The sequence below is a fragment of the Nematolebias whitei genome, chromosome 12 (genome assembly GCF_014905685.2).
Source record: "Nematolebias whitei isolate Nwh7 chromosome 12, NemWhi1, whole genome shotgun sequence".
NCBI classification, from domain to species: Eukaryota; Metazoa; Chordata; class Actinopteri; order Cyprinodontiformes; family Rivulidae; genus Nematolebias; species Nematolebias whitei.
In genome coordinates, this window is record NC_056509.1 from 39,546,679 (window position 1) to 39,574,141 (window position 27,463).

The 27,463-nt window shown below is 38.4% G+C and overlaps 1 protein-coding gene across 1 annotated transcript in view; it reads right to left on the reverse strand.

Moving 5' to 3' along the window:
- The window catches only part of fut8b (fucosyltransferase 8b (alpha (1,6) fucosyltransferase)), a 71,515-nt gene that overhangs the window by 12,811 nt on the left and 31,241 nt on the right, over nucleotides 1–27,463 (reverse strand). The window contains exons 4-6 of the mRNA XM_037685908.1: nucleotides 23,874–23,988; nucleotides 15,046–15,283; nucleotides 4,537–4,783 (exon numbers count right to left, since the gene is read on the reverse strand). Coding sequence (XP_037541836.1) covers nucleotides 4,537–4,783; nucleotides 15,046–15,283; nucleotides 23,874–23,988 — 600 coding nt within the window. The remainder of the gene's footprint in view (nucleotides 1–4,536; nucleotides 4,784–15,045; nucleotides 15,284–23,873; nucleotides 23,989–27,463) is intronic.

The window sequence follows — 27,463 nt, forward strand, 5'->3', positions numbered from 1 at the left end:
GTGTTTTCCCAGAATAATTAAACATATTTTCAAGCTAGCCCAAATTAATTGGCCATGTCTTGACCCCATTCTAACAAAGTTAAACGTCCCAGGATTACCAGACAGAACTTTCTGTGCACGTAAAGCTGATCTGAAAATGAACTGCAGTATATTCCAGTTTAAACTTGAAAGAGAGCAGAAGCTGCTGCTCCATTTATGGTCACACTTTGCAGTTGGTCCCGTTGGACTCACCTCACAGCCAGCTGCACACGGAGACCAGAGTTATTAATCCAGTGCCTCATTTTGATGAAGGTTAGCTGTGGCTCGTCTGTCATACTACAGCTGCAAACGAGGCATTGTTTGAGTTATAGCTGTGTTTAGCGTATGGTTGTTGATCTAGAAGCTTAAATCCATGCACATCTTGGAAGTCGGCGAAGTGAACATCATGTTTCAGGAACAAGACTGCTCTTTTGCACCGGATGCTTTAATAGACTTTTGTTCAGAACAGAATATGTTTTGGCTCTTCTAAGGTTTGGAGTTGTCACAGTCAGTTTTTTGATCAGTTATTTAGTTTGTCTTGTGGTTTATGTTATTTTTATATCCCTTGTGTTTTGATTCAGCCCCCTCTGTTCCCTGCGCCAGTTCTCTCTCGCTCCCTCAGTCAGCCTCTACATTGTTCCTCCTTCAGCTCACCACTCTCACCCGTTTCCTTCGACCACACAGGTGTTGTCACTTTCACTCCTTCACATCTATTCAAACCAGTCCTGATCACCATTCTGACAGTGGCTCATTGTCTTGGCTTCATGCCAGATATCTCATTCTTGCGCTCGCTGTATTTTTTTGTAGTTGTTGCTGCCACATCAGTCCTTCGTTTCCCTTATTTAAATAAACAAGTTTTATTTTACGTACTATAATTTCCAGACTATAAGCCTCTACTTTTTTCGCACGATTCGAACCCCGCGGCTTATACAATGCTGCAACTAATTTATGGATTAAAAAAAAATATATATATATATTTAGTGGGCACAGTTTATATTCAGGTGCATTCGATAGTCTGGAAATCCCAATTAATCCTCTTGTGTCTGTCTAGCTCTGGGTCCAACCTCTGCTCTGACCCGGCATGAAGGAATTGTGTCCTACACTTACAGAAAAAGTTTGTGGGTATTCCGTCAACACAGACATGTTTATGGGAAATTATCCAAAAACCTGACAGCAATCAGTATTGGGAGATGACAGGATGTTTAGGTTGAATGTTGATTGGTTAAATGTCAGCATTAGGTGACCACAGACAATTTGATCACAAAAAGGGCGAGTTATTAGGATTCTGTGAAGGATTATGATGAATGTGTTTCTTGCTGTAGATGGCTCTTTGAGGGATTTCTGTTTGCAAAGTAGTTTAATTAGGCCTGAACTGACAAGTTAATGGCTACTCTGAGCAAAGCCACGGCCAATAAAGATAACTATTTTGTAAACTCCACCAGAACAGACTTGCTCATAATGACTTGATAAAATGATGTGTTTATAAAAATGAACGGACTTTAAAGCCTTATTAAATCCTTAATTTACAGTAAAGAACTTTCATATATAACTCACTCTCTAAACTGGAGCTTTGTGTTTAAATGTAAAAAAAAAGAGCAAATATAAACTCGTTTTATTGAAAAAGGAACATAGTAAACATATTCAATGTTGAACAACAACTAAAATTTTTGGGGAGAAAAATAATTTAGAGTTTGATGGCAGCAACACATTTTGAAAAAAAAAAAAGTTTCAATAAAAGCTTGTAACATGAAGTGCTATGAATAAAGAAACACTAGAAGAGCATTTACAACTAACTAGGTTACTGGGCATCAGTCAGTAAAAGCACTGGGTGTAAATATAACATTTTATAGAGGCTGAAACTCTGAGATGTAAAGAGGGGCAGAGGTTCTTCAGTCTGCAATGTGTCCAAATAGGGTGACAATTTTAGAATAATGTTCTACAAAACTGAAAACACTTTGAATGTTCCACCACTTACAGTTATTTAATTATATCATTAAACGATTTGCTAAATCTGAAGGAACATTTCAATTTAAAGGACAAGGCTGAAAGTCACCACAGGATGTTCCTGATCATCTGACCCACAGGTGGCACTGCATTAAAAACAAGACCGATTCTGCTCTGGCCGTCACTGCACGGGCTCAGGAACCATCCGTCCATTATCTTTACCCGCTTCTTCCTTTTCAGGTCACAGAGGTCACTGGTGCCCATGCCCATAGCAGTCACTGTGTGAGAGGCGGAGGACACCCTGGACATGTCTCCAGTCCATCACAGGGACACAGAGACAACAACCATTCACTCTGTCACTCACACCTAGGGACAATTTAGAGTTACCAATCAGCCTAACATGCAGGTTTTTGGTCTGTGGGAGGAAACCGGAGTACCCGGAGAAAACCCACGCATGCACAGAGAGAACATGCAAACGCCACCCAGAAAGGCCCCCTGTTGGGATTCAATCCAGCTCTTCTCCCAAAGAGGCGGCAGCTCTACCAAGTGTGCCTAGGCCTGTCACGATAACAAATTTTGCTGGGCGATAAATTGTCTCTGAAATTATTGCGATAAACGATAATATTCTTTGAAATTTGACAATAATTAGTAATTAATCTCAAATTTAGGAAGAAATGTTCATTAATTTTTGTGTGTAGTACCTTTTTTCGACCACTGGATGACAGTATAAGACTGTGTGAACTTAAGGATGGATGGTGACGGAGCGAGCAGCGTGTCTCTTTAAGAAAAATGGGAGGGAGGCCCCTTGACGTGACATGGGCTGTCTCTCCTTCCTTTTTTTTCGGTTCTCAAAATGGCGGACGCTCGGTGTGGTTTGAGCTCTTTAGCATAGCATTTGTCACACAAAGCTTTTAATAAAAAAAATCAGTAAACAAGTTCTCAGTTTTTTTTTTCAGAGAAAAACAACTTTGTAGACGAAGGCGTAGGTTTCAACCGTGAATTTAGGAGCTTTGACAAGACAGAAGCTTTTTCCGGAGATCGGCCTGTTAGCTTAGCTTCTCAGCTTAGCTGCTTTTAAGGATCCCAATACGCAAATTTGGAAGGTTAAAATGGATTTTAAAGAGAAAAGAGAAAGAGAGGGGTCAGTGAAGAGCACTGGAGTTGAGCCTTTTTGTCATCCAGTGTCTTCAGTAGAAAGAGAGAGACACGAAGAAACAATAACGCCAATAAATGAAAATGAGGTTGATAATTTTCATTTATCATGCGATTAATTGATTTATTGTTTATCGCGACAGGCCTAACTGTGCCACCGTGCCGCCCGAGCTCAGTAACACTTCCACAAATGATTGTCTGTGAACAGTTTGCAGTGCAAACTAGACATACAGTTTACAGCTCTATCACACACATAAGAAGCCATCCAGAAACCCTGACGTCTTCTCAGGACTGGTTGCTACCATCAAATTCAAAATTACTTTATTTAAAAAAACAAAAAGTACAATATTTTAGTTTCAGCACTGGATTAGTTTATTGCGTTCCACTGTGAATAAAACATGGGTTTCTGAAATTTGCAAATCATTTTGATTTTATTTACATTTTACACAACATTCTAACTTTTTGGGAATTGGGATTTTAAAAGATATGTCAGCACGTGTGCATATATTTAAATAAATGTTTCTGGTCAAACTAGAAACTGAAGTGAAAGAGCAAATACTGAATTTATCAGGAATTATTTTACTGCATCATACTTCGAAACATTATTTAATGAAGCATGAACGTGCACGTGAGGCCACCTTAAAATAAACTGTGCGTAACTGATGCAGGTTTACACTGTGTATGAGTTTCTAGATGAGAGTGGAGGTCAGTGACACAACAGAATAAACAACATTGACTAGAAGGAATCAATCTAATAATAGCACAGAATGACACATTTGTTGTCATGTTGGTGCTTTTTAGGAGATTTGTTGACAATTTTGTTGACAAGGCTATTAAAGATGAAAAGTACCGAGCAAACTGCTGCTTTTCAGGCATTAACAAAGGTTCAATCTCTTTGTCGAATTGAATTTCACCTCTTCTGAATCTGCCTTTAGCATTCTTTTCTTACAAAAATGGATCAAGTATTTATTAAAAATATAGAACAAAAACAAGACAGGCTGAAAAAAACTGCATAAAGAAATACTTCAGCGAGTGCAAAGTGAGGAAATGTCTTTAAACCGGTTGATTTCTATAAACAAACTGTAAGAAGGGTAAAAAATAAAACCTTGCAAGAAGAAATAAAGATATATAAAAAAAAAAAAACTAAAGGTTTCTATCAAATTAAGGTATTTGAATACTATTAGACTGACCTTGCATTAACCTAACCAAAAGCAGTGTTCACTTTCCACCACAGGCCTTAAGGCTACATTACCATTTTCTTTACTCATTTCTGTTGTTTACTGTCAAACAACTCTGTAACCTTTATTTGAGAAGAATGCCATGAAAACAAGTCTCTTATTATTATTATAAGCACTTTTATCACCACGTAAACACAAAAAATGCAAGACCACCTAGAAAAAAGAGAGAGCTCAGTGTTCTTACCCAATGATGGGATGTTTGAAGCCCAGTTTGGCAGTAGTCTGCTGGATCTCCTTCTCGAGCCACGCCTGAGGGCGCACCAGGTACTTCACGAACTGGGACACCCACCAGACAGACGGGTCACCATGCAGACGTTGAAGACGCGGAGCCAAGTCCTCGGGGACCGCCAGTGGTAAGTAAGGGGGTCGAGGGTGGAGACTGTCGACGATGGGCAACTCCACAACTTGAACGTCCTTATCATGAGCCTCACCTAGACGGGTCAATGAAGAGGAGAACGGGAATAAGACACTCAAGAAAACAGGTTCAGACCTAAAACATGGACATTACTGGCTGTGGTGTTCTGGACAATACAACCATAGCCAAGTACTTCAAGACCAATTTACAACGGGAAGCTTGAAAGTTACTTGAGTTGTACTTAAAGTTGAATTTAGATTATTTGTTGATGGCTAAAACAAGTCGTCAATCATCACGAGTATTTCTGTTTGGTGAGCAGACTAAATGTTTCAGTGTGACTCAAATGGCAAAATGTAAATGATGTGAAGGTGGTCTTGTGTTTTTCTGTGATTGTTAATTCTTGGAGAAAAGTTGAAGGTCTAAAAACAAAACTAAATGTGAAATTTATTGTGGAAAATTAATAATTTTGGGGTTGTGCAAATAGAACTCACTGAACTTCTTTCAAATTGTTTGGGCTCAGAATTTGTCTTTGCAACTTGTTATATGGATACCTGATTTAATACCAGGTAAGAAAACTGGCAAGTATTTAGTAGCATATTTATGTTTAGCATAGTATTTAACAGCTTACTCCACTATGGAGTATGCCGTTTGTGGGAATCAGTTTTGTTTGATGGCTCCTCAGATTGAAGTCCTTTGGATGAAGAAGGACGAAACATTTCAGCAAAAAAAGAAACCGTCCAGATGACCTGACTGAACATTGTTGGATTTCTACCTGGATTACTGAGCATGAACTTTGGTGATAAGTATTTAGAGTTTAAAGAAATGAGCAAGCTCTCTATGTGGCTCTCTTCCTGGCTATGGTCCTGTCTCTAACATCAAGTTTAGAGTCTAGCTTCTGTGACTAGCAGCTACACTTTACCTGCCCTTGCTTAAAGGCCAAAGGGATCTGTTTATCAGGTTAAACAGAGCCAGGAGGATGCGAGGTAGAGCCCTGGACTGGAGGGGTTTGGGGAAGGGGTGGCTTGTGGTCTAATATCAGCCCCTCAAGGGTTGACTCCTGCTTGGAAACAGCCTCAAGCAAAGGGCTGAACACCACTGATTATGAAGGTCACGCCACTGGACAGCAAAAAAGACCCCATTACCTTGCAGACCTATACACTGTTAAAGGCCAGCTGCTGGCATGTAAAAACATACATGTACATGGTGTCCACCTGCACATGTAAATAAACCCATGCAAGCGTGCAGACATACAAGTATTCCCTTACAAAATGCCAACAACTTCTGAGCAAACAGAAAAAGATGGTCTGACAATGTCAACTACCATGGATCCAAATGGAACAACAATAAGAAACTGTATTCACACTCTCAAACACACACAAAGAGCTCCTCTAATCACATCTCAGCAGAAGGGATATGCCTGGCAGACACAACCTTCACTTCCTTTCAGTCCTAAACCCTGAGCTGAGTTAGTGTGTTATGCATTTGTAAAATCCTTGGGTTAGATAAAAACATCCACCAAGTTTGAGGCCTGCGCTGTCAGACGAACGTGGCTTTTGTAGCTGCCACAAACAGGCCGTAACGCAACTGTGAAAACAGCCTCCGTAAGACGCTTCTAAATAATTGGCATAATGACTCGTTAAAAATGGCCTTTCACCAAAAGGGCAGACACAAAAAAAACATGTTAAAAACAAGGACAGAAAACAGAGGCTGAAATCCAAGTGTGTGCTGGAGCATGAACAAAATATAAATCTGCAGAAGCATTAAATATTGAACAGAAAAAAATATTCCCAGACTTGTCTGCTTATATAACAAAATTGGCATGATTCACTTGAGGGGGAACGGGCATATTTTGAGGTCTGAACTTCTTGGCATAGATGCACAGATATGGAGTATGTCTTCCTCTCACTACCACCTAATTAGATCACAAACCCACTCTCAAATGCATCTCAGCTCCAAAAACTCTGCATATGTTATCTGTATGCAACATCAATTTAAGTTTATGGGTATGCACTGAAACTGAATGTTTGTACTTTATGTATACTGGGGCTTAATAAATGTTTCATACGAGGCTATGTAACTGGAGATCCGAGAGTGACACGATGCAGACAAAACACAAGAGCCTCTCCATTCATAATACATTTGATACGAAGTTATGAACTTAGGGATCTCTGGTTCCGGTCCTTACATGTCAGGGAACATTATGTTTCTTCTGCTGCGCTGACTTACACAGAAGGCAGGAATATCTCTACAAAGAAGCACAAAGGACTGTACTTTCTTTGACAAATTAGCTCTTTGATCAGCTGCCCATAGCTCTACAAGAGGACTGGTTTGCTCTTTTTGAGTTCAGACTTCCATTAAAGCCAGTCTGTATTGGTTCTTATCTCCTCTGTCCATAAAATATGACAGTTTATGCCTTTCACTAGTGAACCTATGGACAGAAATTTTTACTGCTTTTACAATACTGACGGAAATGGGTAGTGAGTGCAGAGACTCAACACTGGACTTGAGATTTACAAAATAAAAGCCCTGAACATCTACAACAGGATTATGGATAATAAGACTTTCCACGCAGAAGAATATCCCTTTCACAACATGTAGACAAATAACCAAAACTCTCTAAAAGATAAAACAATAAAGGTACTGAAATCATCAATGGTTGAATTCATATTTCAAAGTAAAGCAGAGCCCCTAAAAAGATGCCTGTCTGTGCTGTGATTTTTAAACAATTTCTTTTAAGGATTTCACATCATTTAAGCTTTTTACCACAAAAATATAAAATTTAAAGCATGTTCAGGTAAGAAATAACGTGACTGTTGAAATATTTCCAGACGTTAGCGTACGGTATGTACATTTAATTTTCCTACGACTTGTTTTATCTTCCACATTCCTTTACCGTTTTTTTTTAGACACACACCAGAACCAGAACCGATGCGGTAAAGCAAATAATAGAGGCATACATCTCTGTGTGTTATGTTTGTGTCAATGTGGATTTTCTTGTAATGTTTTGTTTTTCCACGTTTTGCATTTGCGGGGAGAAAATGAGCGAGTCCCATAATGACTCCATTGCTATCTTTGATGTTACCCCCCGAGCAATACGTTTTCTTGACAGAAATACCCTGTCACAGACACATATAGCATGCATCTTCCTTTGGTCTATAAATGTCTCGGATCTCAGGGGAAGCACTTAACAGAAAGTGGGCTATTCATGTTAGGATATATGAGGGAATTGGAATTTTATTAGTTTGAGACAATAAGTACTAGAAAAGATAATTCCCCATGTAAATACAAACAATCCAAAGTAAAAGACAAATGACTTATATGACATGGCATAGAATAGATTAAGCAGTTTTTAACTAAATGAGAATGGCTTTAAGGTGTAAGGTTTTCTACCATCCAAGTACTTGAGCATTTTTACTCCTGCAAGAAATCAGTATTCCCGACATTAAAACACTGCAACTGTAGAGGAAAACATTCCACTTAATTAGTCTGATATTCAGTATACATCCATTTATTAATCCAAGGCTTTAGCATCCCCTTTGTAGTCCGGCGCCCCAAGGAATGTACTTGCTTGCACTGTTACCACAGCAGGCATGACCACAGGCGTAGCCAAGTACTCAAAAGACTAACATTAACTATGCCAATCTAGTTATCGTCATTAGAAACTGCTGCCTCTGTGAATTGTAGGATATAAGAAAAACAACTCAGAATGCTAAAAGGCCTGCAGTGAGTTGCATGTTGGGTGAACGTGGCCATATGGCATATATAGATGCATAGGAGGCAGTCTTTTTCGAACACAGACACGCACACATGAATCAGAGGGGAAAAAAAATATTAAAACGAGGAAAAGGACACATGAAAGGCAAGAAAATGAGAGAGCGAAGGCAGAGGGAAAGTATGAGATAAGAAGAGAGAGCCCAGGAGGGCACAAGTCAAATGAAGCAATAGGATAAAAATAAAAAAGCTGAAAGGATGCAGCGATGAGAACAGGAAAGCCATGAAAGAGAACGTGATTGAGGCAGGCAGGTACACTAACTCCCTCCCCATCATAACCAAACAGATTTACAAATGCTTTTGTTTTGCCGGCTTAAATAAAGGCTGCAAATAAATACATACAATAAAAAAGGTCTATTAATCACATTTAATAGCATTTGAATTGCAGCGTGGTTGTGCAGGTATTGCATAATTTCATAGGATTAGGCATATTTGCTATTCATATGGTGGGCAATCCCACACACAATTACAACAATGGTGTTTAATATTGTTTAGCCAACACAGGCAGTGTTACATGATAAATTGGAAGGATCCACACAAATGTTGCAGGAAGGACTGATTTCTATCCCAGGGAGCTTTCTTGGCACTATATTATTCCTGAGCTTTCAGAGCTGCAGCCTTTCAGCAAGTCGGCCACGCTTTGGTTCTCTGTGTCACACAAGTAATAAACCTACACCACAGACTACCAATACATAACCACTGCCTGTTTTGTGTACTGTGAGCAAGAAAAATAGTGCTTACAGCTGGCTATGTGCATTGAGTGTTAGCTTCTGCTGTGGTGTAAATGCAGAGAAATAAGACATTGGAGTTCTGCTGCAACATTCTCACTGCTTAGGATGATGGAAAAAGCCATTTGGTAGCTACATGGTGAAGGGTGCATTCAACCAAAGTTATTGCACTATTGGGTTCCCTTTAGGGCTGGTAATGTGGTGGGACACAAAGTGAAGGAATATGGTGAAAAGTGATTTAAATGAAAGTAAATGACCAGATGCAATAGACAAAAATCACCAAATCTAACAGTAAGGATTTTATCTGCTCAGTTCTCATCAGTTCGACCTCTCAGCACATAAATTCATATGAATTCTAAGTAAGAGAAAATGACTTTAATTTTTGCGGTCATCATTTCCCTTTGCAAACATTTAGGATACAGATGCATGATATTAAAGGCATGGTATCAGTATCGGCCGACATTAGTGTTAAAGTTACATATCGGACATCGGCCATTCCATCAAAATAACTCATCAATATAAAAGACACTGGTTTTGTATGACAACCCAGTGACACGGATGCCTGCAGCGGCAGCACAACTTGATGATGTCACATGCGCCTACCTGATCTGATCATGGTGGAGAGGAAGAAGTCAAAATATCGGCGGTGTGGAAGGTTTTTTTTTGGTTGAGGATATTGGATTCCAAAGATTTTTGGACTACATTGAGCCTCGTTACATCGTCCCAGTCAGAGATATTTTCCCAACGTAGCCTTACCCGAGTTACAAGCGGTCATTTCCGATGTCATAGAGAAGCTAATAGCCAATGGCACTTAGGTGAGTTTTACTACAGACATTTGGACGTCGTGTTAGCCCCGTTAGCATGATTAGTGTTACAGCACAATGCAAAAACAAAAACTTTGAACTAAAAAAGTCTGTCCATGCACAGAGCGCAGAGGATCCCACACTGCAGCTAGGAACCTGGAACAAACCTCCACAAGTGAGGCAGCATCACAGGCGACTAATGCTAATAAATAACATTTAACACTTTTCATTTAATATAAGTTAAAGTGCTATTCATATCATATGGCTGTTACTGAATATATGTCACCAGCTCTTACAGCGTTTGCACAATTTTTGTAGCAAATGAGCCTAAATAAGAGGGCTATGTTCTGACAAAGGAAAGTATATAAAATATTGGCATATCGGCCAAAAATCCAATATCGTGCATCCCTAATATCAAATGTTGGTATGAAGCTAAAATTCGGTGTCTTCAAGCAGAAATATTAAATGAGGTAAGCGAACATCTTGTTAAGGTACACTTTAGTACAATGGGGACTCCAGTAGAGTTAGGATTCTTGGATCTAAACAGAATCCAGAGTTCTTCAGCAGCTTGTAAGGCTACAGAACATTAAGAAACGAGAAACATACGTTTGACTCAAATACAATCCTACTTACGCAAACAGAAATGGATAATTTTATCAGTATCCTTCTTCAATAATAATAATAATAATAAACACTGATGTGATCAGCCAAAAAGTTCCTGGTATGTTTTATCAGTCTCTCAGGAACTTTAGGGGAGTATTTTGCCGATTTCCAGTCTGATTTTTATTTATTTATTTGTCTGTCTGTCAATAGTGGAGACCTCCTGAGTCTTCTTTCATGTAGCTCATTAGAATTTAAAATGTGACAGACGGTGTGACTTGAAACTGACTTTCCTTGGCTCTTCTTCTTCCACCCACATCATGTGGGGTTGCATTTCTTCCTGCGGCCATGTTCTGGGAGGTTGGATAAAGTCCCATGAACTTTATATTTTTTTAAATAATATTGGCAGCTGTGGTCAGAGGAACATGAAACTGTTGGAGGTGGTCTTGTAGCTTTTAGCTTTAACATCTTCCTTCTGAGCTTCTCAGAAAACTTTCTACTTTGCTTTTGCTTTTTTGGTGTGCACAACACAAACTGTTCGATAATGAGAAATGGAAGTGAAAAGCTGCAAGTGTTTCAATGCAAATGCAAACTGATATTTACATTTATCCATGCTCAAACAAAATCATTCTGTAAACTTATTACAATGTTTAAAATGTTTCCTCAACTAGTGAACTCATGTCTAATGCAAACTGTTTTATAGATGAAATATGTCAACATTATCAGGACGTTGATTGCGACTAAATTAGATTTCATTATCAAGTGATGCATTCTAATTTAAACAATTCACAACTGCACTATAAATGTATGAAAACTGATTAGTTTTAATATTTTCGTGTCGTGTCTCTCGTAGAAACAAGACTAAATTTAGCATTAATTTATTAAGAGTTCTGTTGCCCTTATTTTTACACAGATATTAAACACTTAATTTTTTTTTACTTCCACATAAATATGATGCGAAAACAGTAACGAAATGGAAACAAAGACATTTCCTAAAAAGAACATCAGACATGTTCTGAACTCGTGTCTTGTCGGTGTTTCAAAAAAAGTTTCAAAACTAGTGACAATGTGCTGACTGAAAATGTTTAGAAAAGCAACGAGAACTCTAAAATGGGTTTGCAGATCTTGCGTTTTATAATGCTATCAAAATAAAGCAATTCCAGTTGAAAGTATAAAAATCTGTAAAGTGTCATTTTTTTATATTCTATTTTTTTCAAAAAGCAGAAACTAAATTGCTGTTAAAGCTGATAAAGAAACATCAGAGAGAGCATTTACAGGAATATTTTATTATTATTATTGGCTTTGCACACTGCAGAGTGATTCTGATTGGTCGACAGACCTGAAAGATGCATCATGTTTTATTTATAGTTTGTAGAAGATTTTGTTTTCTGTTCACAAGAATGACACACTTATAGCAACTCTAAAATAACAAATATCAACAAAATCTTTCTTGTGGAAATTTTTTATATTTAGTTCCATTTGTCTAATTTTTAGACTTGTGACTGGGTAAACAGCAAAAAAAAAATATATAATCGTATAAGTTTTCCCAACCGTGCAATCTCCACTAATACACAAACGACATGAGAATACCAAAAGCATGAGCTAATATAGATGTCGCGCTGCAGGCTCTGGTGTGAATGAGGAAATATTAACCAAGTCAGTTTGGTTATATTAAATTCCCAGAATCCACATTCATACTCACATTTCTTTGAAAGAAATTCTATCAGATTCAATAAATTTCTTCCTGGAGAAATCGGACACATAAGGCTGAATAAAAGACTTGCATATTATTATATTATTATTGACAGGTTGTTTATATTTTATATAAAAACAAACAGAAGTATTAGTGAGTTCATATGCGTTATATTTTTAGTTTTGACACGATATTAAATATTTAAGTTAAAATAGATTTTTGGCAGCAAAATGTTTATGGTACAATCAATAAGCCTTTAATGTGAACATATTCAATTCAGTTTATTTATATAGAGCCAAGTCACAACAGAAGTTGACACAGGGCACTGAACAGAAACATTCATATATATATATATATATATATATATATAAAAGTAATTTAACATTATTTATCTGTGGAGCAGACTGCTTTGAATTTAACTCCATCACAGAACTCTCGTTTTGAACAAGCATGAAGGCGACTGTGAAAAGGAAAAACTCCCTCGTGAAGAAGAAACCTTTAGCAGAACCAGGCTCAGGACAAGTGTCCGTCTGCTTCGACCGGCTGGGTTTGGTAGGAACAGATACACAATGGCAGGTCGAGAATCACATAAGATAGATTTAGTATCAATGAAAACCATTCAGTTTTATTAAATCATTTAAGGAAATTAGTTCAATTTGTCCTCTAGTGGTCTAAGCCTATAGCAGCATAACAGGCCAACCCTAACTATAGGATTTATCAAGAACTCTTAAGCCCAGTCTTAAAACTGGACGGTGTGCCAGCCTTACGGACAGAAACTGGAACTGTGTAACACATGGCCACGGCCACTTTTTCTTCCTGTAAGCAGCTTGTTATAAGTTTGTTTTAAATCACAGCTGGAACATGGCGACACATTCTACAGATTTGCCTCCCCCACTACCTTAGCTAAACTGGAGCCCATTTACTATGCTGCTCTTAGGTATAGAACAGGTTCACCCTTTATGACCCACCATTGTACTTTATATACCCTTGCTGGACTTACTTTACTCAATATTCGAAGTATGAAGCATTGGTATATTTTCATATACAAAGCCATTCAGGTCTCTCTTGAAAATGAGTTCTCGTGGCTCAATGAGACTAACCTGGATAAATAAAGGCTAAATGAAAAAAAAAAAATTTTTAGGAAAATTACCATCATATATCTACTTCAAGTTAATTTCCCTACAGAACACAGTCTCAGGGCCAGTAGCTGGCTGCGGGTTAAGGTTCCCTTTGTGCGCACGGAGTCAGGAAGGATGAGTTTGTTCCGTTTCGGCCCATGGTCTTGGAATGACCTGCAGCTTAAGTTGAGGTTGGAGTCTTTTATTCCTTTATCTAGTTTTAAACAAAAACTTAGTCACATCTTGCACCTGTAAAGTCTAAGTGTGTTAATCTGTTATCTTTTTAAAACTTGCATTGCACCTTATGTCTTATTACCGGATGTTTTGTTGTAAATATTTCAATACTACTGTTACCGTTATTACGACTGTTGCTGTGTTTGTAATGGTTTGTTTGCACTTTGCACAATGCCCAGAACATCCATGTAAAACAGATTAATAATCTCAATGGATTTCTTTCCTGGTAAAATAAAGATTTAAACAAATAAAAGCATATAAGATCTTCCACCCAGTCACTGCTGCAGTTAAGGAGAAAAACAAGTAGAATCCCAACTTTTTAAATCTGCTAGGGTTATATAAATTTACATCTGCTAAATCTGTGCTAAAATGTATGCAGTGTATACTCAGGAAATGAAAAATCAAAAACTGTCCAAGACTAAAAGCAAAGACAAGACATTGGGTTGCGAGTGGTAGTTTAGTCCGAGTTATTTGGCAGCGAAATGTACAAAGTGTAACTTAACCTGCTGCTGGCAGCTAAAGTGCGCGGAAATGTAGCTGAAATTTAATAACAACCAAAACTTAGCAGAAGAAAGCAGAAATAACACATATAAGCAGAAATAAGCATAAAAAAGCTGAAATTAAAAAAAAAAGGGTGAAAATTAGTGAATATAGAAGAAAGCAGCTTAAATTACCATACAGAAGTGGAGAGAGAGCACATTTTTGCTGAATTAGGCTCAAAAAAGTTGAAACAAGTGTAAAAGAAATGTGCAATTAGCTGAAAAAGCTCAAATTAACATAAAAACAGCTAAATAGTAGCTAAAATAGCAGAAAAAGCTGAAACTTGCAGAAATAAGCTGAAAGGAGCATAAGAAGCTGCAATTAGCAGAAAGAAGTTAGAAGAAGCACAAAAATATTGTAGTTGGCAGAAATAATCTAAAAGGAGCATAAAACAGCTGAAAAAACAGCTGAAATCAGCTGAAAAAAGTTTAAATTTGCACAAGGAAGCTGAAAGAAGCTGAACCAAAACAAAATGTGAAAGGAGCAGTAAAAGGATGTAAACAGATCTAAAGATTTGAAAGATGTCATATGAGCTTAATTCATTTCCTATGAAAAAAATGTCAGAAAAGGCTAAATATCGCAAACAGCTAAAGTTGTACAAATACCAAAAGTCATAGCACCCTTCTCCTGAACAAGAGAGAATAACAATTAAATATAACAATAATATTAAATTTAATAATATTAAATTAAATATAACAATTCATATATCAACATTTTGATATATGAATTGGTGAAAAAGCACAAAAATTGTGGAACGAGAAAGATGCTGAAAAACGTACAGAAGAAAAACGGATCATAATAGCGTGAACGCTCATAAACATTCACACGAGTGGATCTCATTCTGTACCCACCTGACCAGTGTCCTGTGGAAGCTCCAGACCGGTCAGTGCAAGTGTTACTGACCGGCAGAAAGACCGTCTCCCAGCCGCCAGGGGCATAGCGCCAGTTGTGTGATTCCAGTATGAGCGTGCGCTGGGTGCCATAAGCGATCATGAAGCAGTAGACGACATGGTGCAGCTGGCAGCCGTAACCACAGCCCTTATTGATGTTACACACCAGTTTTCTTGCCTTGCTGCAATCTGGGGGGTTCTGGAAGGAGAGGAGAAAAGAATATTTCAACATTTTTCATTGCTCGTCTTTCACCTTGCATCTCCAGGAGACCTGCTCTCTGACTTTTAATAACACATAAAATAATATTTTGTTTGTTTGCACTGACGGTCTCATCTTGAAACCTAATGTTTCGTCGTGTGGTTGTGCTTTTTGTCAGTTTACTTTTATTTTTCACCTGCCGCCAAAAGTGAAAAGTGAACATTAATGTCTCTTCCCTATCTGTGTGTTTGCCTGCTGGCAAAATATCTCATGAACCACTGGAAAAAATGTTAATGACAGTTGAGGAAAGTGATCATTGGATGCACAGTACAATAGTCCCTCGCTACTTTGCGGCTCGACTTTTGCGGACTAGCTCTTTCGCGGTTTTTCAAAGTAAGATTGTACAAATAAAAAAAAAGAAAAAAAAAAAAAAGATTGTACATGACACACGCTTGTCAACTTTAATGTTACGTGATTGGGACAGTACAGGATACAGTAAAATTAACGAGAAAAAAACAATACTTATGACAGGTGCCACCATTTTGTAGTTTTCTCTCAATTACCCTAAATTGTATCACCACTCAAAAAGACTACACTACCCAGAAGCCCCAACAGCTTCCAGCCATAGCTTTCTGCTGAAATGTATGTATGTATGTATCCTTTATTTAACCAGGAAAAATAACTCATTGAGATTAAAACCCTCTTTTCCAAGAGTGACCTGGCCAAGACAGCAGCATAAAACATACAGCAAATTAAAAAAACTAAACCAAATACAGTGAACCCTCACTATAACGCGGTTCACCTTTCACGGTCTCGCTGCTTCACGGATTTGCATCGTGCATTGTGTTCTGCATTCTGATTGGCTAAACAGTCTCTCCAGTACAGTAGTTATTTGTAAAAAAAAACGTTTATACAGTACTTTTATTTGTTAAACAAATGCTTGGGCCTGTGAAAAGGTTTTGCTCTTTGGTTTGAATGTATTATGGAGTATTTCATTATATAATAATTGTAAAAAAATAAAGGTTACTACTTTACGGATTTCGCCTATCACGGGTTCTTTTTGGAACGTAACCCCAGTGAAAAACGAGGGTTCACTGTAGACAAAATACATATCCAGGAGAAATCACATAATTACACATTAGAGCAGTTACAGGAGCCAAGTGATCTGATCTCTCGTTCCTTTCGAATTGATTTAAATTGTCCCAACGTAACAAGAGACGATAACTTTAAATCCTTCTGCAGAATATTCCAAGTGGCAGGGGCGAAAGATTTAAAAGCCTTTTTACCCAGGTCAGTTCTGACCTTTGGGACCTGCATCACAATGATGTCCTGAGAACGCAGACTATAATGGTTAAAAGTTCTAGATAAAAGTGAACATAAATATGTAGGAAGATGCCCAAGGATGCATTTATAAATAAAAACCAACAAGTGAAAAAGTCTGCGGTCAGTCAAAGAGGGACATTTTGCTGTAGCATACAAAGTGCAGTGATGTGTTTGATAGCCACAGTCAGTCATAAAACGGAGGGCACAATGAGATACAGCATCCAATTTTTTCAAAAGCTGGGCTGAAGAGTTCATAAATAGCAGATCTCCATAATCCACCAGGGGCAGAATAGTTGAAACAATCAGGTGCCTTCTGACTTGGTGTGAGAAACACTTTTTGTTTCTAAAAAAGAAACCCAATTAAAGTTTTAGTTTAGAAACCAGTTTATCAATATGAAAGTTAAAGGATAGATTCTCATCAATCAGAATACCTAAATATTTGTAGCACCTGACAACTTCAATTTCAGCCCCTTGAACAGTTAACAAGCTGGGGGGGATAGGTGGAAGCCGCTTACCATTTTAAAGTAGCATAGCCTTTGATTTTTCTGCATTCAAAACCAGCTTATGCTCAGCCAGACGGGACTGAACAGTATCAAATGCAGATTGCAGCAGTTTAACCGATTGTGAAACTGAAGATGATGAACAATAAATAACTGTATCATCAGCATATAGATGAGCTTTAGCATCAGGCAAGTTATCGCACAGTGAACAACAAAGGACCTAGTCAGGAGCCTTGAGGCACTCCCTTTAAAATAGGAAGGAGGGAAGAACAAGACCCAGCCGCTTGGACACATTGAGTTCTATCAGATAAATAGTTGGAGAACCAGTTAACAGCCTGGACAGATAACCCACTTTTGTAGAGTCGATTCATCAGGATGACATGATCTACAGTGTCAAACGCTTTACAAAGGTCAACAAAAAGAGTTGCCCAATATTTTCGGCCATCTAGGGCATCTATAATGTCATTTACCACTTTAAGAGCACCAGCTGTTGTACTGTGCTTTTTTCAAAAACCTGATTGGTGTTGTGAGAGTAGGCCTCTTGAATCTAAATATGTTTTCAGCTGTTCTGCGATCAATTTTTCCAGAACTTTGGAAAGTACACACAATTTAGAGATCGGTCTGTAGTTGTGGACTACAGATGGATTGCCACCTTTTAACAAGGGAAGAACATAGGCAGATTTACATATCCAGTGAATCTTACTTTCAGCAAGAGTTAAGTTAAAGATGTAACATAGAGGTTCTGCTATAAAGTCTGCAGCTGCCCTAAAAAAAAAGGGCTCGAGTTTGTCAGGTCCAGCAGATTTACAAGGATCTAATTGTTGTAAAGTTCTATGAACTTTAGTTACATCAAAAGGGGCAAAGCTAAATCCTTGAACTGAATCACTCAAGTGTGCTTGAGATAAATAATCTTGCACATTTAGCCTCTGTGGAAGCAATGATTCAAACAAGGATCCTGAGGAAATGAAATGTTCATTAAAACGTCCAAAAAAGTTCAATCTGGTCCTCTGGACATTCAAAAAAACAAAAAAGCTGCTCACATGGTTTTGGTTGTCAGCAGCAAACTGGTTGATCCACTATGAGAAGGTGCTATTTAAGAGACTGAGCTGAACACAGCACCTCAGACTGAGGAAGTCTCTCGGATGAGAGACGAAACGCATCTAAATTTTTTTTGCTTTGTTTTGTTTTTTGAATGTCCAGAGGACCAGATTGAACTTTTTTTGGATTTTTCTACCTGGATTATTGAGCATGCATCAGGATGTTCATTGAAACAATTAAGAACAGCTACTTTATCAGTTATGTTTTGTGAATCCTTAATAATACAAGTAGGTAATTCGCTAGATATTTAATCTCCGAATGAGGATTTAATCACTTTCCAAAATTTCTTGGGATCATTTAAATTTTGAGTAGTTTTATCAACATGAAACTGGGATTTTGCCTTTTTAACAAGGGAAGTAAAGAAGAAGTAAAGAAATGGGGGGAAAGTTTTGATCCGATCAAAAAAAGTTTGGTCCTTATTCAGTGACTTCGGTGCTCAGCGGATGCAGAGGGCTGTACGGAACCGACCGGGAATTGGACCAGAGCCGGACTTCCAGCCTCATCAGCCAACCTGAGCGCTGCTTGCTGGCCCATGAGGCCTCTCAAGTGAGGAGGAGTTGCTTGGACGTCCGGTGTTTTCTCCGGAGTTCACTGGGACTTTTTCATCCAGATTTGGACTCGATCGGGATCATTGTGTGGTTTTGTGCTGGCTATCCAAAGGTCCGGCTCTTTCTAAAAGCATCTTGGTGCTCACGGTCTGCAGAGAGCCGATCAGAACCGGACCAAGGCTGGTTAGTACCCATATAACATTTTGCAGTACTGTACAGTACATATATGCATGTTGTTAAAATTATGTAGGTTTAAGAGTTTAGAACATTGCAAGAGTGTGGGAATGGTTTATAAAGCATTAATATATATATAAATACTAAAATAAATGTAGCATTCCTACTTCGCAGTTTTTCACTCATTGCGGGGGGGTGGGGGGTGGGGGGTGGTCTGAAACATAACCCCTACAATAAACGAGGGACTACTGTAAATCTATAACTGGTTACCTTTTGGATTTCAATTCAAAATGTCTACCAACACCAATCTATCTTAGAAAAATACAAACATTTTTCAACATAAAACAATTTTTTTTCTGAAACTCTAAGATAAAAATGCAGTGACAAGTAATAAGAGCTCCTCCAACTTGATCATTTCAATAAATTTAGCTTTACCCATTTTTGTATCTTATTGCTCCTTTTAAATGGTAAAATATGAAATTCCACTATTTTTTTGTAATTTTAAGTTGTTTTTTTAAAGTATTTTCTAGGTAGTCAAAGAAGGAGTATTAACTGTTGTTCAGTAATGAGTCACAATGCTCTGTTTCTCCAACAAAAATAGATTCAAATAAATATTTAATGGTCCATAATGACACTTTTTAGAATATAATACTAAGAAAATCCACAGTTGGCTCTTGTTTGGGTGATATTTGATAAAAACAATAACAGAGTGCTCTTTAGTAGCCATTAAAAAAAAAAAAGACTGCAGTTTTATTTTAAAAGGCTGAATGCCACAAAGAAACTGACTCAGTAACCGAGTTTCTTCTTTTCTTGAATTTTCTAAACAATAAGACAAAAACAGAAAATCCTGCCAGCTTTATCCTTTAATATCTCTCCTGCCTTAATCTGCTTTTTGTTGCTTTTGCATCCTTTAAATCATTCACAACAATGCCTGTATTTTTCTATTTACTGCCTTTTTCTTAAGCTCACACTGAAAATATCAGCCTTTGTTCTTTACAGTTTTTACTCATTTTTCCTCCCAGCTTCTCTTTCCCCAACATGCTCTCAATTAATCAACTCCAAAATTAGCTTCGGTATCATCATTTCTGACGGCAAGAATGCAAAATGTGAGGAGCTGGTGATGAAACAATAAGCTGTCTACTTTACGAACACAGAAAGCTGGCATCGACAGATACACGCTGCGATAACGACGACTTGTCAGGCGGTTGTGATCTGCTCCGTGGCTGGTCTGAACGACTGAATGGCTCGTGCCAACCAGCTTCCTGAACAGCAATTACTCGCTGATGGGAGTGTTTTCCTCATTAGGCTGCTGCAGCTGTGAATAGTTCACAGTAATCAGGGCGCCCAACACCCACCGGCTAACTCTGCCTAGCATGCACTAGTGGGAGATGAGGAAGGGGAATAGGGAAATAAGGAAGAAGAAAAAAAAAAAGGGAGATGAAATAAAAAAATAAATAAGGGGAATTAAAGTTTAGAGCAAAAAGATGAGAGGATCTTTCAGGTGCACGAAGCTGATTAGCACTCCTGCTGTTCAATAACAGAGATCAACAGCCTGCTGAGCTGACAGAACAATCCACAAAAGTATTTCCTCTTAGTTACAGGCTGCCAGTTCACCCCTCGCCCCTCAGGTGTAAACTAACCCACAGATAATCTACAGTGACATGTGAACACAAAGGGGCCTCTGCAGAGCTTGCTTTCTGTGTAGCCGCCACTGTATCTGCATGAGATTATTTCATGGCATGAATCATGAGGAGAAAAGGCCACCATTGGATCCCAGGTTGCTAATGGTGTAGCTGGAATGACACTGAAGCGCTGAGCGGTTTGGTCCAAGGATAATGGCACCAGATGGGTGCACAGGCAGCCACTCAGTACTGCTGGGTGCTCACTGTCGGTTAAGTACCTCTTGAATAAGTATTCCTTTTGAAAGAGAAACACATGGCGATTGACCACAGTGATATTATTGATTTAGGAATTACAGCTGAGAACAAGTGAATCTGACAGCACAATAACCTCAGGTCACTGTGCTTCCCAACATTCCCTGCCTTCAAGACGTTTAGAGACATTTAATTAAAGGATATTTCTGTGCTGCTTTGCTGTGTTAGCGGAGAACCTTCCGTCATATAAACAGCTTCAGCTGTTCACAGAATAATATTCATCCCATTACAGGTTCTACATTTTCCTCTGATGCCCTTTTAGGAAGAAACACCTGCAGTGCACAGTGGTAAATTATTTTAACAGCTGAAAGTGTGAAAACATTTTATTTGGAGAAACTGGTTAATGTGCATGAACGCTAACTTCCACAATGGGTTTAGTACCATTTTCAAAGGTCAATTATCACAAAATACAATCAAGAGGATGCTCAGAATCTTACAATCTTATTATAATTTTCTGAATTATAGCCAACACTTTGTTTTTTGCACCTTGCACAATTCTACTACAGTAGTCCCTTGTTTATCACGGGGGATCTGTACCCTGAAGACCAGCAAAAAGTGAAAAATCAAGAAGTAGGAATATTATCAAAAGTAGTAAGTAGTAGTTTATTTTTATTTTATATATATATATATATATATATATATATATATATATATATATATATAAAGGCGTTTTAAACCCTTCCCACACTTGCAATATTCTAAACAATGTTTCTAAACTCTAAACGCTCTAAAAGAGCACAGCATGTCATGATTTCAGCTCCATCCTCCTCTGCCACCTGCAAGTGCTCTTGGCCACGCCCACTTCACCGCTCTGCACGGCAAACAGCTGATCAGCTGCAGCAGGAAGTTTATCCTGCAGTATGGGCTGCACAAATGTGCAGCAGGTGCTAACAAAATAATTTGTTTTAAATAAAATTTCCATGCTGCTCGTGCGGCTCATCCATCAATCAGCCAATCGTGTCATGTCCAATCTTAGTTTGAAAAACCGCGATAGAGCGAGTCCGCGATAAACGAACCGCGAAGTAGCGAGGGACTACTGCTCGTTTTAATGGTATGTTCCTGCAAGAGCAGTTTGATGTCTTGTATTCCATTACGGTTCTTCTGATGCGTAGTATTACTTGTTATTTGTGTAGTTTGTTTCCTTTGTATGGGACTAAGGCTTGTTCCATATGGAGCGGAATTTTGAATACATGGAAGTTTCTCATCGTTTCATTCTTGTCCACACAGAAACAGCATTTTAGGAGCCCCCAAATAGTGTTTTTAGAAAACGAGATTCAAAGTGAAAAAAATCTTGAAACGCCACTTGTGTTTTTGATTAGACAACCAAGACACGACCTTATGAAAACGATGTCATAGCACTAGATCCTGCCTATCCTACGACTCAAAGCATGACTGACGCAACAACAACGAGAGACTATAAGCTTAAAGATATCAGCTGCTCAACTACAGAAAAACCTTTGTATACCGTGTTAATTCAATGAGCCGATAAAGATTTAGTTTTTGACCCACCAGTATTATTTGCCTCTGTTGTCTTTTTTCTGTTTAGTTAGTACCTAATGTCTAATCATTGTGCACATGCTCCATGCTTTGCTTTCTGTTTATGGTATTTTCGTGGCAGCCGTACAGCACCACATACAGGCCTGGCATGGCTAATACAGCATTTTGATAATTTTCTGCGTTTCCATTGGATGAAAACATGTCTGGAAACAGTGCTGTGTCTGTAGATATTTTAATAATAACAAAAAAAAAAGTGTTTCTATGCGTTTAAAGCTGGAAGTCTTTTAGAAACACACTTTGTATTCATAACTAACATATGTAAGCTCTGAAAGACAGTACAACAGGTTGTTGTTGTGACTACCTGTAAATTACTGTAAAAATATGTAAACATGGGTACACAATTTAAAATTATGACTGTGTAAGTTTCAATGTGGACAAAATGACAAAAAGCACTAAAGAAGTGTATTAAAAAGACTGGGTCTGTTGCAAAACAAAACCAAAGCATAAACACGATTTTGTGCACCACTAATAAATGCCACGATGAAAAGGCTCCCTGTAAAAAAAACAGAAAAACAACCCCATCAGAAGGCGCCATGGTTACTGAAAGTCGTGAGTGGACAGATGGAGCAGACGCAGAGAAGGAGTTCGTTAAATCAGGAATGAAGGCTGAAGCTGTTGCGGGCGGCAGAGACGGCAGCACGGGAGGGGGAGGAGCCTGTCTGTCTCCGCGCGTACATATAGCTGCATGTGTGACAGAAACACTCACACAAACACAGACTTTGCATACGAGTTACGTGCATCAATCTCGTGGCTGAACCTGCACGTTTGTATGCGGCGACTGCTCGCTTAGGTGTATGGGAATCCATCTGTGCACGCCTGTGTGTGATGAATTAGTGATGGCAGCTGGTGGAGCCGTGTGATCCCTCAGCAGTGGTGACAGCAGCTGTTAGTGGTGCTGTCTCCGCCCAGCTAGACTGACTGGGTCCTCTTCATCAAACACATCGGCTCATTAATGCTGCAGGACCCGCTGCCGTGCCGCCCGCTGAAAAACCCGGTAGCATCAGAGCTGGGAAAGGAGGGGAGCTGGGGTAAGAGAACGAGTCCTGAAAGTCAGGTGATGTTTACGAAGGTAAACGTGCGTCTGTCCAAGTCTCATTGAGCGTATGATTGTTTGTCTTTTAACTGCATGTCTGCAGATCCGTCATTTAGTTTCTCTGCGCGTTTGTTTTTGCCGTATGTGTGAGTGTGTGTTTAGCACTAACCCACAGACAAATAATAAGAAACCAGCTTGTCACATGCAACCGCTGAAACCTTCTGCTTTGGTTCCTTTTACTTACCACTCGTGGAGACAGACGCTGGCAGATAGAGATGGTGCAAATGAGACAAGGAAGTGTGAACCACCAATAATGCACATGTGCTTATGTGCGTGAGGGAGACACTTGGTTGAACGCACACAATGCAAGTCTGTCTAAACAACGGCAGCCAGCTGGCATGCAGCGGGGGAGTCTGTAGATACCTGTAGGTAAGTGATTCGGTTCTGGACCAGATCCGACAGGTCTTTAGCTTCCTTCGTTCTCCAATCACCAACTCCGTCGGCCTGGCTGAGGTAGTACAAGTCTGTCATGATGGACCTATAAACACAAGCAGGCAAATTTCCCAACTTTACATTCTCATTTAAATTACTTGAAAATAAACACCAATGCTTTTTACACAACTATTATATCTCTGTGTGGCTTGTTATATTTATAAAATAAATAAATAAATAAATAGAACACACACATCTAGACCTGTGGATAAGTCTGTCAAAACACCTTTAATTAACACTCAAGACAGGTTGGTGCTTTATACATCTTTCTAAGAACAGCTGCGTGCACACTGCAGCTTATCGTGAGGAAAATAAATGCATGTTTGGTGCTTCTCATGATAAACACACAGCCTAGATAATTATCAGAGTAAAACAAGTTCAAAGAAAAAGCCAAGTTTATCGAGTCAAAAAGTTTTCACTCTTTTCCCCCCGACTTTTTTTTTTTTTGTTACACTGGAGTTTTATTCAAATAATCTTTAAATTATACATTTATAATATAAAACATTACATATTTTTAAACCTGTCGAATCTTAATCTTTAGATTTTTTTCTCTATTTTCACAGAATACTTGCTTAATATGTGCACGATAAGCAAATATAAACTATCGTATTATCTGGCGTATAAGTTGCATTTTTTTTTTTGCAAAAGTTGTCAGTCCTGCGACTTGTGTGTTGAAGTGACATACGCATTTTTTTATATTCATAACGCAATTTTTGATTAACGCTTTAAATTTCTAAGAACTGAAACATCGAGACCTCCCATGTGCGCTCGCTTCACTCAGCTGGTGCAGGCCGGGGAACGCTGGAGAGCTCACGGCTCCAGCCATGATGGATGGATGGTTGGATGGATGGATGGATGGAAGGATGGATGGATGGATGGATGGATGGATGGTTGGATAGATGGATAGATGGATGGTTGGATGGATGGATGAATAGATGGATGGATGGTTGGATGGATGGATAATTGGATGGATGGCACCGCAGCACCAAGGCGAAATGCAGCTGTTTTGACCATTAAAGTGCATTTATTATGCAAAAGTTAAACTGAGACACACCTTTGCTATAATGTTGTGCAAATAATTGTTTTTAAGTGTTAATCTTGTTAAATTTCTAAGAACTGCAACAGCGAGTCCTCCCATGTGCCCTCACTTCACTCAGGTGGTGCAGGCGGAGGAACGCTGGAGAGCTAGCGGCTCCAGCCGCAATGGATGGATGAATGGGATGGCTCTGCGCCGCTCAGGCGAAATGAAGCTGTTTTGACCATTAAATAAATGCATAATAAACGCAGCGGGTCAGAGGTGATGCATAATAAATGTGACTTAAACTCCAAAGTGACTTGTATAATTTTTTTTCCTCTTCATTATGCTTTTTTGACTGATGCGATGTATACTCTAGAGCAACTTTTACGCTGGAAAATACGGTATATGGTTGGGTATTCTGAATATGTGAAGAATGTTGGTTTTTTTTAGATTTATTGTGTAGTGTTCATCCCCCAACACAGACAACGTTCATTCTGTTTGGACCGATTTGTCTTTAGGAGTTTAACTGGAAAACCTGAACTTTCTTCCAGAATAATATTTTAAGGGAAAAAAAAAATCAATTAAATTCAGTTTAATTATAAAGCACCAAGTAACAACAGAAGTCATCTCAGCACTGAACAGAAACATTCATATACATTATAAAAGCCAATTAGTAAAAGTTTTGTATCTAAGGAAGCCAGCAGATTGTGTTGAATCACATAAAAAAGAGGGTTTAAATTTGAAATTAAATAAAGCAGCGTTTATTTTTGCTTTATTCTAGTTTCAACAGAGTAATTTCTTCAAATTTTAGTATTCAATCCAAGAAGGGGTCTCTGCAGGCAAATTCGGAAGGCGTATCTGGGCGCTCATATCTGATTGGACTATAGGAAAGTGGGCGTATCTGGGCGCTCATATCTGATTGGACTATAGGAAAGTAGGCGTTTCTGGCCGGCCGGATCTGATTGGACGATAGAAAAATAGGCGTGTCTGGACGGCCACATCTGATTGGACGATAGAAAAATGGGCGTGTCTGGACGGCCACATCTGATTGGACGATAGAAAAAAAAAGGCTGAACGATAGAAAAAAAAAGGCTGAACGATAAAATGCCGTAACCACAGACACATGATGTCTAAAAACAAGGCGTTATTGGCAGATTGTGTTAACCACATGCATATTATGTCTATGGTGTTAACCGGTTCGACATTAGCGGCGTCTCGGTTCGACATTGCTCCAGTATACTGCCGCGGCGTCTCCATAACTTCTTTTTTCGACTCTCTTAACACAGAACTTCCGGTTACATTTCAAAATAAGAGCAACATAACTGGGTAGTGGGGAGAGCTAAATGTTAGGTTTTTTTTTAATACCTAGCCATAACATTAAAAAAACAAATTCCATTTTGGTTGTTGAAAAATGTGAACAAAGTTACAATCGATTCATAAAGAAAGAAAAATATTAATGATACTTAAACTGGCCTTGGGACAAAGGATGTTTCCTTTAACTTCACATTTTCTTGTTCAACCTGCAGTCACTACAGATGAGTGACTGTCAGGTTCTGTAAGATTTCTGCAACTGGAGCAGGTATTTCTGTTTACTGGTTAATTTCATCAGCTTTTTCACATTTTAAAGGTCAACCCTACTCCATGTTTCAGTAGAAAACAAGCACATTTAGGAGTCAGTACATAACCAGACTTTTGGCCCTCACACCTGTACCCAGTTGCTCAAGCTGCATGATGAGATCAGATTTATCCATATTTTAGAAATTACATTTAGCTTATAGTCGACAAAACAATACAAATGAAGACCGTCTTAAAAAACCTCTTGGTTTTGCAGTAAGCAGCCTGATTTCAAACTGACATCTTGGCCAAAGGTACAATAAAAATCTTTGTGTTCTCAGAAAAGTTGTTTCAGGACCTCCAATAAACTTATGTACACATCAAAGCACACAAGACAGATTCAGGAATTCTCTTTGTTTTCCAGATTTCACATTTGTTATTACCTTAAAACATACTCAGACAACATTTGATGCATCATTGAATTTTTTTTTATTGTGTTTATTGGGACATCCATTTTTAGAAGTCATCGTAGCATCTGTTGGAAACACAGAACATAGTACAGTTAGGGTGTTGCTAGTTGTTGCTTAATCCTGGATTGGATTTTAAAGTTAATTTTGATATTTTTTTCACAAGAAAAAAAAAGTTGATTTCCTAAAGTTTAACTATAAATGAAGGAATTTGTGCATTCAGGTAATTGAAAATTAAGTAATTTCTCTAACATCCAACCCATTTTAGCCACTGAGCCATACCAAACACCCATAATCTATTCTTGAATGAATTATTGACTATTATTGACAAATTACAGACTTTTTATTGAATAAGTTATTACTCATTATTGAGTAATGAAAGTCAACATCAGATGTTGGTCAACATTGTTGGGCAACATCTTGGGGTCTTCTAGAGTCAGTCTGAAGTGAGAGTGGTCCCTGACATGGCAGAAAGACATGTA